Below are 11828 nucleotides of genomic sequence, written 5' to 3' on the forward strand. Positions count from 1 at the left end.
AGTTCAACGATTTAATGTCTTGTTTATAGAGTTAAAAGGATCCTAGTATATCTGTAACCTGACTGCTGTACATACTTGGCCCAGTCGGTTACGATCACGGTTTTCTTTTGAAGATTTGCAATGTTAAATGAGAATAGATTATCATTCTAATTGCTAAAGACATCTACAATTCAGAAAATAACACTTCATATTACTTTCAATTATTGGGAGATAGGTCAAAAGACTGAAGGTTATTAGTTTGTACTATGTATAGTATGTCATCATTTCTGCCTCAGGCAATACAATAGATCGGCGCGTGGACTCCTTTAGTGCTCAGGGCTCCGTCCCTCTTCTCCCAACTTACTTCGACAAACACTCGTTCACCGTTTAAGCGCATCGTGGGTCTTTGATCCTTGTCCCCACCATGTCTGGTCAAGATATATCACCTGGTTCGGTGATCACCTTGACCGACGGACGACAAGCCACCGTGCGTTTCATTGGTAGCACTCACTTCGCAGTCGGAGATTGGATTGGCGTTGAATTGACGGATGCCACGGGCAAGAATGATGGCGCAGTCCAAGGGGAGCGTTACTTTGACTGTGAAGCAGGTTATGGCATGTTCATTCGACCGACAGCTGTGGCTGAGGTTCTACAGCAAGCTCCGCGGGAGAGCAAACAAAGGGCCAGGGCCGGAACCAATGCAACCACCGGCAGACCATCAATTTCAACAGCTGCGAAAAAGCCACCTGGAGTCCCACCAGGTGCAATTAAACGACAAAGCATCAATGCATCCACTCCTACACCGGCTCCGAAGGTGGCCCCTCGGTCATCTCTGAGGGTATGTAACGATTCTTGATGATGTCGCGCAAGTACTTATCAGACTTTAATATTTAGTCCCCTACCAAGTCACCTACAAAACAGCTATCTTCGGGCGCCCTTGCTCGTCCTTCTTTAGGTGGCACTTCGCGCACATCCTCCGTGGCATCTAATCGACCCCGGCCGGCACCTACCACCCGCCCTTCAGTCGGCCCATCCTCAATCTCGGGAGCCACCAGATCCTCACGTGCTTCTATATCTGGCTCAGCCAGATCATCGCGACCAGGGTCTCAGACCAATGTGTCAAGTCCTGGATTGTCGAAAAGACCCTCCTTGCGACAGGCTGCCCCCACAAAAACATCAGATGGAGGAGAGAGCGGAAGCGGACCATCGGAAGAGCCAACGGATGTTGATTCCCCAGGTGCTGAAGATGGACCGCAGGATACAGAGATGGTAGCCCCGCCTGCAGCTAAGCCGCCTAGACAGTCCATGGCTGGTACGCGCCCTACAGCTCCCCGACCCGGGGCTGCGACGTCTACTCAGCGCCAGTCTCATAGCACTGCTGTCAGTCGAGAGCTGGAAGAACTTCAAACAAAGCTTCGCGTGATGGAGAAAAAGCGGTCTGATGACCGTGAAAAGATGAAAGACCTCGAGCAACTGCAGTCTGAGCGTGATAAATTCGAATCCATCATCCAGAAGTTGCAGGCGAAGTACCAACCCCAGCAAATGGAAATCACGGATTTGCGCAAGAAACTCAGGGATACCGAGGCTCGTCTTGAGGAAGTTGAGCGGATGCAGGCCGAGCATGAATCACTCATGGAAATGGCGTCACTTGACAGGGAGATGGCAGAGGAGACATCCGATGCATTCAAGCATGAATGTGAAGCGCTTCGGTCGAAAATGGAAGAGCTTCAGTTAGAAGTTGAAGTTCTCCGTGAGGAGAATGAAGAGTTCAGCCAAGTGACAAGCCCCGAAGAGCGATCCAGCCATGGATGGCTACAAATGGAAAAGACCAACGAACGCCTTCGCGAGGCACTCATACGGCTCCGAGATATGACGCAGCAGCAAGAGTCAGATCTAAGAGACCAGATCAAAGAACTAGAACAAGACCTTGAGGAATATTCTGCCGTCAAATCCGACTTCGAAGCTACCAAGGAAAAGCTGTTAGTTGCAGAGACCAACGTGGATGACCTTAAGCAACAGCTAGAGACTGCTCTGGGTGCGGAGGAGATGATTGAAGAGCTCGCCGACAAAAATATGCGCTACCAGGAAGAAATCAGTGAGCTCAAGGCTGCCATCGAAGACTTGGAGGCGTTGAGAGAGATCAGCGACGAGTTGGAATATACCCATATCGAGACTGAGAAACAACTCCAGGAAGAGATCGATTATCGGGATGGCGTATTCAACGAACAATCCCGGAAGCTCACTCAACAAGATGAAGTCATTGAAGATTTGGAGTATACATTGTCTCGTTTCAGAGAACTTGTAACAAATCTGCAAGCTGATTTGGAAGACATGCGGGCATCTCAACAGATTTCAGAAGCCGAAGCCACTGATCTCACGACACGATCTCGCGCAATGATGGACCTGAATATGAAGCTACATGCCTCGGTATCAAAGGCTCAGACGAAGTCTATTGACGTTGAACTCAAGCGTATGGAAGCAGAAGAGGCCGCACAGCACCTCTCGATTGTGAAGCTTTATCTACCTGAATACTACGAGGGAGAGCGAAATTCGGTCCTAGCTCTACTTCGATTTCAGCGCGTGAGCTTCAAGGCTACTGTAATGAATGGCACGATCCGTGAGCGCATCGCTGAGCAATCGGCAATCTCGAGCCACGAGGAAATATTCAATGCGTTGGAGGTCTCTGAGCATCTTCTGTGGATATCGACTGTTTGCGATCGGTTCGTGACTTACATCAATGCCTGCACGCCAGAGCAGTTTAACAGCACCAAGGCCGCGTTATTCGAAATGGAGCCCGTAGAGCGCACGCTTAACTTCTGGATCGAGAATCTGAAGAAGAACGAAGTCAACATGTCCAAATTTTCTGTAGAATTGCAACGATCTATTGCTCTTCTCGCGCATTTGGCAGAGACTCTTCTTCCCTCGAGTCCGGAGAACTTTGCTGGTGAGCTTTGCGTGCGCGCAAACCTATCTCAGTCATACCTCGACCATGCTGCTACGGCTATTGCTCGCCTGAAGGCCCTCATCCAGTCCAAGTTGCCTGCTCCAAAGGATTTCGGCGAGGCCAATGAAGGCAGTGAGGGTGGCGAAGTCGATGCAAGCAACGAAGAAGCCACCTTTGCTTTCAACACACTTGATGCTTTTGTTTCTCAGGCTCGTGGATACAAGGTAGCGATGAGCAAGATCCATCGAGCTTTGGAAGATTTACGCTCGAGGTCTCTGGTGCTTTCCGAGCAAGCCAACGAGCCATTCAAGAGGACTGAGGACTGTGCACGGGGCCTCTCGGAACTTGCACGAAAGTTGGGTGAGGCCGTGTTGAGTCTGACGAGTGATGAAGGCCGTGTTGAGCCTTACACTCTCCAAGAGATCTTGGACAGCATGTCGCAAGTCTCCACCGCTTTCGTGCAAGGCTCGGACAATCCTACAGAAGGGAATGATCCGCTCTCCTTGCTGGTGAATAAGTTGCGCGATCTAGCTAGCCAGCTCGATGAGCTTGACTCAATCTCGACGGATCTGTCTCGAACAACCGAATTCGAGAGGGGCCCATTGCCTTGGATTGCGCGAGCAGAGGAGCTGAAGTCCAACAAAACGATTTCTCCAGATGCCGACGAAGAAATTCGCCGCCTCAAGAACGAGGTTCATGAAGTCTCAACTGCTCTTGGTGTCAAGGACAATACCCTTGAAGAGCAAGGCATTAAGATCGAACTTTTAGAATCGCGCATGAAGGAGGCAAGCAAGAAGGCGTCTATGGTCAAGGATCTTGAAGCCAAGATTGAAGAGATCCAGGCTATGAGTTCGGATCTGGAGAGGACTGTGGAGCGACAGAAGAAAGAGCTCCAAACCGCTGAAGCAGAGCGCGATGAGTACAAGAATCGCCTCGAAAGAATGAAGCGCGTTTCTGGGACCGCCGGTGTTACGACCTCGGGCGGTGGGCTCGTCATCGATAACGAAGCTTCTTTGGCTGCAATGCACGAGAACGAGTCTCTTCGCGCTGAAGTTGAAAGCCTCCAATCCGCTGTGCGTTATCTACGGGAGGAGAGCCGCCGTGCTAACCACCTGGACCCATACTCTGTACAGCAGTCAACAGACATGTACGCATGGCTAGACGCTCCTCTCACTCGCACGACTCCTACGGCAGAGCAAGAGAAAATCCAGCGTACTGCATTGGAGAGCCGAGATGTCTTTACTCATCTGCTCAAGCTGACGAAGGAATCCCGTGTCCCGGACCTGAAATCTACCATGGTCTCCCAAGATGAAGAAGATGGCAGTGTCAATCGTACTGCATGGCGCCCATCCAAATCTCGACTTCGGTACCAAGTGCTCCGGCAGCGCGAGAACTTCGAGCACTGGTCTGAATGGCGCAACGACATTGTCAACCATGAACGCGAACAAGATCGACTGGCTGCCGCTAAGCGTGAGCGCGCACTGCGTGATCGCATGCCGAAACATGCTCACAAAGCTTCTGTCGAGTTCCCTCAAGGCCTTGGCCATGGCATGATGGGTCGCGCATGGCAAATCCTCGGCATGCAAAATCCCCACAAGAACATCTCACCAAATATCTCTGCATCTGCCACTGACGGCGTGGAGATTGTTTCAGTGGAGTGAGCCTTCTTCAAGCTTATGCCTTTATATTACTAGCTATTTTTTCGTCTCCTTTTTCTTACTTCATGTGTATCCCTTTTGGCTTCGACAAGATACCCTCGCACATATTTTCATCACATATCATTGTCATACTTCTTGTTGAATACGATATAGGCCCATTGGCTGAATATAGGATACTTTTATATTACTCCTGGAGGACTTTTTGAAGGTCAAGTGCATACTTGTAAGATAATTGGTTTCATTAGTACCCCCACTCCTTACCCACTTACCCCATATAGCGCAGTACATATAAACTTGAAAGTACTACCTATTGTGCCTCCCTTAACCCAACACCATCCCAGAAATTATAGCCAAAATGCCAACAAACTCCTTCACAGCCATCCCTGCTTCAGAAGTAGGATCCTTCAACCCCGGAGGCCCAACATCAACCTTCAACCCCATCCAAGACCCCGCAACCAAAAACTACCGCCTAAACCACCTCGCCCTCCGCATCACCGACCCCGCACGCTCCCTCCACTTTTATATCGACCTCCTCGGCATGCGCATAGTCTTCAACATGAACGCAGGCCCATTCACAATCTACTACCTCGGCTACCCACCTCCAGACACAAGCGCAAAAGAAGTAGCAACTTGGGCAGAGAAAACAGCACAACCACCAATCCTGACAACAACCAATGGGTTGTTAGAACTTATCCATGTGCATGGTACAGAAAATAATAGTAGTATAGAAGGAGTAATATCGAATGGTAATGTCCCGCCTCATTTGGGGTTCGCGCATCTTGGATTCACGGTTCCGGATGTTAGGGCTGCTGTGGAGAGGTTGAGGGGTGGGGGAGTGGAGATTTTGAAGGATATTGGGGTTTGTACGAGGGAGTCTGTGCCTTTGAGTGAGTGGGAAGCTGAGAGGGAGGTTGGGAGGGGGGAGATTCATGGAAACTATGCGTGGTTTTTTGAACAGTTTGCTATGGTTGCTGATCCGGTGAGTTGATAACCTGTAGCTTGGTTTCTTGGTATTGACTGTCCATTACAGGATGGGTATATGGTGGAATTGACACCGCAAATTTGGTAGTATTCTAGCAAAATGGAGTGATATAAAGGATCGAGATCAAAGTCGTCTCAAGAAAATGGAAATAAATGTAGCCTATTCACAAGGTCCAAGTGGTACATGAGATAAAAGGAAACTATGCACCCCAACTATCTTCCGCAACATCATAGTCCATATCACGGGGTGGCTGCTGGGGCGGGGCAGTCACTGTTGGAGTGGTATCCATAACTGTGTCCTGGTCATCATCGGCCAACCCATTCTTTGGCTCTGTTGATGGTGTGGTTGGCAGTGTGATAGGAGGGTTAGGGAGCCATGACAGCTGCACCTCGCCGACATTGGGAATATTCCAAGGACTGAACATGAATTTCTCGGCTTGGTATCGCTCCTTGAAGGTCACGATGATAGAGCCAGGGGTGCTGTTCGCTTCAATGGAATCGTACTCGCCAATGCCCTGAAATATATGTTAGCTGCGATTCTCGCTTCTGGTGGTTTAGGGTATAAATTACAATCAGGTGTTGGCGCAGTGCCTCGTCCTTATCGGAGTGGAGATCGACGCCCGCAACGGCAACTCGTCGTGGTCGGTTGTCTAGGCGCAACACACCACCGCGGCCACGAGGGGCAAATCCACCGCGGCCCCGGAAACCACCACGGTATGAGGGGTCATAACCTCCACGGCCACGGAACCCGCCACGACCACGGTAACCACCACGACCCCGGTATCCGCCGCGGCCAAATGAAGCTGAGGGGTCGGAGGGATCAATACCGAGACTTTGTGCCTCTGCCTCAAGAGCAGCCAACTGTGCGCGTAGTTGTTTGGTTTCCTCGCTCGCATTCTCATCGACGGCTGGGTCTTCAGACTTGGCTTTAGTAGCATCAGGACTGTCACTTGAGACGCCGAGACGCTGCATTAAGCGTTCCTTTTCTTCCTGCTGCTTTTTCACAAGCGCATCGCGTTGGCGCTCGAGTTCCTCCTTAGCCTTTTCGGTCTCAATTCGCTTCTTCACCTTCTCCTCGTGCGCTCTCTGGGCTTCTTCTTGCTGCTTCTCAAACTCTTCCTGATTGAACGCTGGCGCTTCAGGCTGGGATTCCCCGTTCCTGTCGTTCGACTTGGGCTTATGCCAGTAAACCTTCACAAATCGGTTATCAAAGATGACCTTCGGGCTGGCCCATGCCTGCTTGGCCTCGGCAAAAGTTTCGTATTTAACCAAAGCAAGCTTCTTGTAGGGCTGCAACGAGACTTCAACAATGTTGCCAAATTGGGAAAAGAACTCGCGCACAGCCTCCTCTGAGAACTTTTCGTCTGGAATCTGTTCGACCACAATTGTTGTGATTGAACGGTCTTCATTGGGTCCAGCAGACGAGAAGTCGGATCGGCCGCGTCCTCGCCCGCTGTGGTTACCGCGCCCACGACCCCGGCCTCGCTCGCCGCCCCGCCAAGAGTCATTCGGAAGTGTTGCGCTCTTCGGGTCATATTCTAATTAAATAGATTAGTCCAGTATCCACATAAACAAAAGCAACTAGCCTTACCGTCATTCTTTCCCCCAGTCTCGCCATGTTTATAAGGACAGGCAGCACCTAGATAACATATACCCTGGGTATCATAGAAAGGACAGCGCTGGTTAGCTAGGTGTTCCATACCCGGCTGACCTGGCATTCCAGGCATGGGCATTCCAGGCATCTGAGGGAAACCCATTCCCTGCATAGCCATCATAGCGGCCATAGGATCATTTTGGTCAAAGCCTGGGAATCCAGGCATCATAGAAGGGAATCCACCCTGCTGACCAGGGAATTGCTGCCCGGTCTGCATAGGGTGACCGCCCCCACCCATCCAGTCGCCACGACCAACTCCACCTCCACGACCTCGTCGCGGAGTCTTAAAGGCGCGGTTCTGAATTGAGCCATCTTCGAGTCCTTGTTCTCCCTGGAATCCCTCATTGAATGAGCGTTTCCGATTATTGTACTCGTTTCTAGGGCCGGCGGGCGGGTTAAATGGCTGGGCGGTTGCAGAGAAGGTATGAGGCTGCTGCTGTGGCTGTGATTGGGGAACAGGGGCAGCCGGCTTCGGGCCAAAGTTGGCGAAGAGCTCGTCAACAAACGGTTGAGTGTCTGGTAGGTGTCAGCATCAGTCTCGTAGACTGCGTGATCAAAGTGTAAAGCGCACGTTCTCGCAAAAAGTCCTCCAGGTTTTCCACCGAGGCTTTTCGGATTTCGTCATCTGGCGCATCGGTCCTGATAAGCGCAAGCACATAGTCGGCGAGGACGTCAGAGTCCGCATCGGAACTGCAAACATCGCGGTCGTAAATCAGCCAAGGTTCCCGAAGCGAAGGAGGTATGTTTGACGGGGCATATCTCCAGGTGAACTTACATGTCCTCCAACTTCTTTACCACCCATGTCTTCACGTCTGCAGCTTCTGGATCGGTAAAATGCATTGTGGCGAAGGACTTGACAAATGTGGGACTTAAAAGTCAAGCAGAATTGAAGTTCGAGGTGTCGCTAGTCGCAGGGTTCCGGAGTTGACGGTAAGCTGCAGACCGTCAAACAACCAATACCAGCACTTTCCAATGCTGATGGGGTATTGTTAAAGATATGATATGAGTTTCAATTGAAAATGGGTATCACTGTAATCAAGAAAAACCTCCTATCATTATAAGGGGGGTCGTTGGAACCAAAAGGGTTCTGGGAGCACAGAATTTCAGAAAACGCGAAGGCGCGCAGCTGTCACGTGACTATACAGAAACGGAGTGGCAAATGTAGGTGTAGATTCGAAGCTACATATTCACAACGTGAAATCTACGAATTGCTTAAGTTTATTTAGCTTGATTGAATACTTCATACACATATTGCCTCAGCATCTACTGTAAACTATATACCCTGGTAACTAGTAGGGAAGTAATGTCTACATGGCAGTTGCTTACAATCTACTCTTAACAGATCCAACGCTTTGTTTAGCATACCATGTTGATTTTTTCATATACAAACTGGTAAGCTAAACTAGCAAATAGATAAACAAAGAAACAAATGTCATAAAAGCAATTACTCAGACACCAGCAAAATATATCCAAGGTTATGGATATTCAGGGAAGAGCGCAGGTTCTAAAAGTGACGGAAGCATGCCGGGTTAGGCATGGATTTTGATTGAACTGGGAAATTGTATTGCATTCATCAATCTCATAAAAAAAGATTCCTCGCGTTGACTGGCAGAAGGGTAAACTGGCCAATTAACATTTTTACAGCTTGTCGTAGTACTATTAATAGTGTTAGCAAGTAGTTCCATATCAAAAGGATATTCAAGTGAAAAACTTACGTTCTCGTAGCCGGGAACAACCTCCTTGAGACCCTTGCGCTTGCGCATCTCGGTGACAACCTGACCGGGCTTGGAAGTGGGGTCCAGGGGAGAACCACCGGGCAGGACAGCCCAGTGATCGAAGACGGACTGGGGGAAGGCCTGACCACCAGTGGCGGAACGCAGGTCGGCGGGGAAACCGAAGGACTCGTTGACGGGCAAGTAAGCCTTGACCATGAACAGAGGGGTTCCAGGACGCTGCTCCTCAGAGTAGACGTGACCACGGCGGCGGGTGAGGACACCGTAGATACCACCCATAGCCTGCTCGGGAACCTGGATCTCGACGTTGAAGATGGGCTCGAGAATACCGGGCTCAGCAAGCAGTGTGGAGGCGAGCAAGACACGACGAGCAGTGGGGATCAGCTGACCACCACCACGGTGAATGGCATCGGCGTGGAGGGTAACATCGAGGATGTTGAAGCGGACGGAGCGGAGGGGCTCCTCAGCAACGGGACCCTCACGGGTGGCCCACTGGAAACCGGAGACGACGGAGTCCTTGATCTCGTTGAGGTACTGGACAGCCTTGGTCTGGTCAACCAGCAAGTTGGCACCAGTGGTGTCGGGACCGAAACACCAAATCTTACGGGCATCGGTGACATCCCACTCGTACTCGTCAGCCATGAGACGGGCACGCAGCTTGAAGTCGTCACGGGGGCTAATCTTGCCGGACTCAATAGCCTGGGACAGCTCCTCGGACATGGGGGAAGCGGTCATGTACAGACGGTTGTGCTTGTTGGGCGACTTGGACAGAGCAGTCATGCTGGACTCGGCGGTGACGGTCTCACGGTAAGAGACGACGGGGTCGGAGATACGCAGGGGAACACCGGCGTGGTCCTCCTCAAGATCCTTAAGACAGATCTCCAGGTGGAGCTCACCAGCACCGGCAACGACGTGCTCACCGGACTCGTTGATCATGGTCAGGACACAGGGGTCGGACTTGGACAGACGCTTGAGACCCTCAACCAGCTTGGGCAGATCCTGGGCGTTCTTGACCTCAACGGAGCGCTGCACAACGGGGGAGACGGAGAACTTCATGACCTTCAGGTTGTGGGCGGTCTCGTCGGTGGTCAGGGTACCGGACTTGAGCAGGAACTGGTCGACACCGACCAGACCAACAATGTTACCGGCGGGAACGTCATCAATGGGCTCAACGAAGCGACCCATCATGAGAATGGTACGCTGGATGGCCTTGATGTACAGATCCTCCTTCTTTCCGGGGACGTAGTTGGGACCCTGGATACGGACCTTGATACCGGACTTGACGGTACCGGCGTAGACACGACCGAAGGCGTAGAAGCGACCCTTGTCGGAGGTGGGCACCATCTTGGAGACGTACAGCATGAGGGGACCGGAGGCATCACAGTCACGGATAGCAATGCAGGCACGGTCGTCAGTGGGACCCTCGTACAGGGTCTCGGCACGGTACTTCTGGGCAGTAACGGGAGAGGGCAGGTGGATACAGATCATCTCCAGCAGGGCGTCAGCGGCAGGCAAGAACTTGCGCATGACAAGCTTGAGGAGAGCCTTGCCCTCGAGGTCCTTCTCGTCACCGACAAGCTTGATGTCGAGCTTCTGGAGGAGGGTGTCGATCTCGTCACGCTTGTTGTGGTTGACAGCGGCGAAGATCTTGAAGATGGGGTCCAAGATGAACATGTTGAAGGCACGCTCAAGGGGCTTGCCCTCAGCATCCTCACCCTTGTTGGTCCACTTCTTGGTCTTGGGGTTGAAGTAGTTGTCGCCCCACAGACGCTCAAGCATCTTCTTGCGGTCAACACCGAACTTCTTGGCGTACTTGACGGCGAACTGGCGGACGGTGAAACACCAACCGTGCAGACCGGAACCGAAGGCGATGGTACCACGGTCGGGGTAGACCTGGCAGTCACCGAGAGTCTTGTCGAAGTAGGTGGAGATGATGACGTTGACGGACTCAATGGTACGGGAGAAGGACTGGAAGAGATCCTCCTTGGAGACCTGGAGCTCGAGAAGAGCACGGTCAACCTTGTTAATGCACAGAACGGGCTTGATACGCTCGGTCAGGGCCTGACGCAGGACAGTCTCGGTCTGGACACAGACACCGGAGACACAGTCGACGACGACAAGGGCACCGTCAGTGACACGGAGAGCAGCAGTGACCTCGGACGAGAAATCAACGTGACCGGGGGAATCGATCAAGTTGATCAGGAACTCGGAACCATCGACCTTCTGGGAGATCTCCTTGAGATCCTCAGGGTCGGGGAAAGAGGCGTACAGGGAGATGGCAGTAGACTTGATGGTAATGCAACGATCCTGCTCATCAGGACGGGTGTCCATGAAACGGGTCTCACCAGCCTTAGCGGCGGAGATAATACCGGCACGCTGGACAAGAGAGTCGGACAGGGTGGACTTTCCGTGATCGACTAGAGAGAAGCTAGTTAGTCAACCTGATTCTTTTTTCAGAGTCCATTTTTCAAGGAAGCCATACCGTGAGCAATGACGGACATGTTCCGGATGTTGGCCGGCTTGTCCATCAGGGCACGGATCTAAATAGAAATTGCGGTTAGTTTTTGAACGACTCAACATGCCACCATGCCACCAAGAGGGGGTGTTGAATATGCATCCCCTCTTGGGTTAAAGCGTAGTATATTTTTGATAGAGTACACACCTCCTCAATGGTGAAGCTATAAGAGAACTTGATGTTAGCCGCCTTATTCAAAATCTGCGACATCGAGGTACGATATAACTCACTTAACCATCTTGACGGTTGTCTTCTCAAATTAGCCTTAGAGGCAAATGTATGAAAAGATAAAGAAGCAAGAACACACACTGTTGATCGGGACCGTTGGACCAGATCAATCAAGCCTATGTGCAAACTGCTCCAA

At 51.3% G+C, this 11828-nt stretch overlaps 4 protein-coding genes across 4 annotated transcripts; 2 read left to right on the forward strand and 2 right to left on the reverse strand.

Annotated features, from left to right (window-relative positions):
* Nucleotides 1–403: 403 nt before the first annotated feature.
* N7520_006758 (uncharacterized protein) lies at nt 404–4584 on the forward strand (the record flags this gene model as incomplete). Its single annotated transcript, XM_057140692.1, has 2 exons — nt 404–817; nt 874–4584. 2 exons carry the CDS (start codon nt 404–406, stop codon nt 4582–4584), a joined length of 4125 nt encoding a protein of 1374 aa, XP_056994698.1.
* A 352-nt stretch (nt 4585–4936) lies between these two features.
* Nucleotides 4937–5569, forward strand: N7520_006759 (putative lactoylglutathione lyase (Glo1); the record flags this gene model as incomplete). Its single annotated transcript, XM_057140693.1, has 1 exon — nt 4937–5569. The coding sequence occupies one exon, from the start codon at nt 4937–4939 to the stop codon at nt 5567–5569; it is 633 nt and encodes a 210-aa protein (XP_056994699.1).
* Nucleotides 5570–5762: 193 nt separating this feature from the next.
* N7520_006760 (CCCH zinc finger and RRM domain protein) lies at nt 5763–8056 on the reverse strand (the record flags this gene model as incomplete). The annotated part of the gene is made up of 5 exons (XM_057140694.1): nt 5763–6077; nt 6133–7100; nt 7154–7732; nt 7788–7906; nt 7992–8056. The coding sequence occupies 5 exons, from the start codon at nt 8054–8056 to the stop codon at nt 5763–5765; spliced, it is 2046 nt and encodes a 681-aa protein (XP_056994700.1).
* A 798-nt stretch (nt 8057–8854) lies between these two features.
* N7520_006761 (elongation factor 2) lies at nt 8855–11702 on the reverse strand (the record flags this gene model as incomplete). The annotated part of the gene is made up of 5 exons (XM_057140695.1): nt 8855–8872; nt 8932–11366; nt 11432–11489; nt 11612–11627; nt 11695–11702. 5 exons carry the CDS (start codon nt 11700–11702, stop codon nt 8855–8857), a joined length of 2535 nt encoding a protein of 844 aa, XP_056994701.1.
* Between the last annotated feature and the right edge of the window lie 126 nt (nt 11703–11828).

This window comes from Penicillium odoratum, assembly GCF_028828045.1.
Source record: "Penicillium odoratum strain IBT 22623 chromosome Unknown utg000005l_segment0_segment0, whole genome shotgun sequence".
NCBI classification, from domain to species: domain Eukaryota; kingdom Fungi; phylum Ascomycota; class Eurotiomycetes; order Eurotiales; family Aspergillaceae; genus Penicillium; species Penicillium odoratum.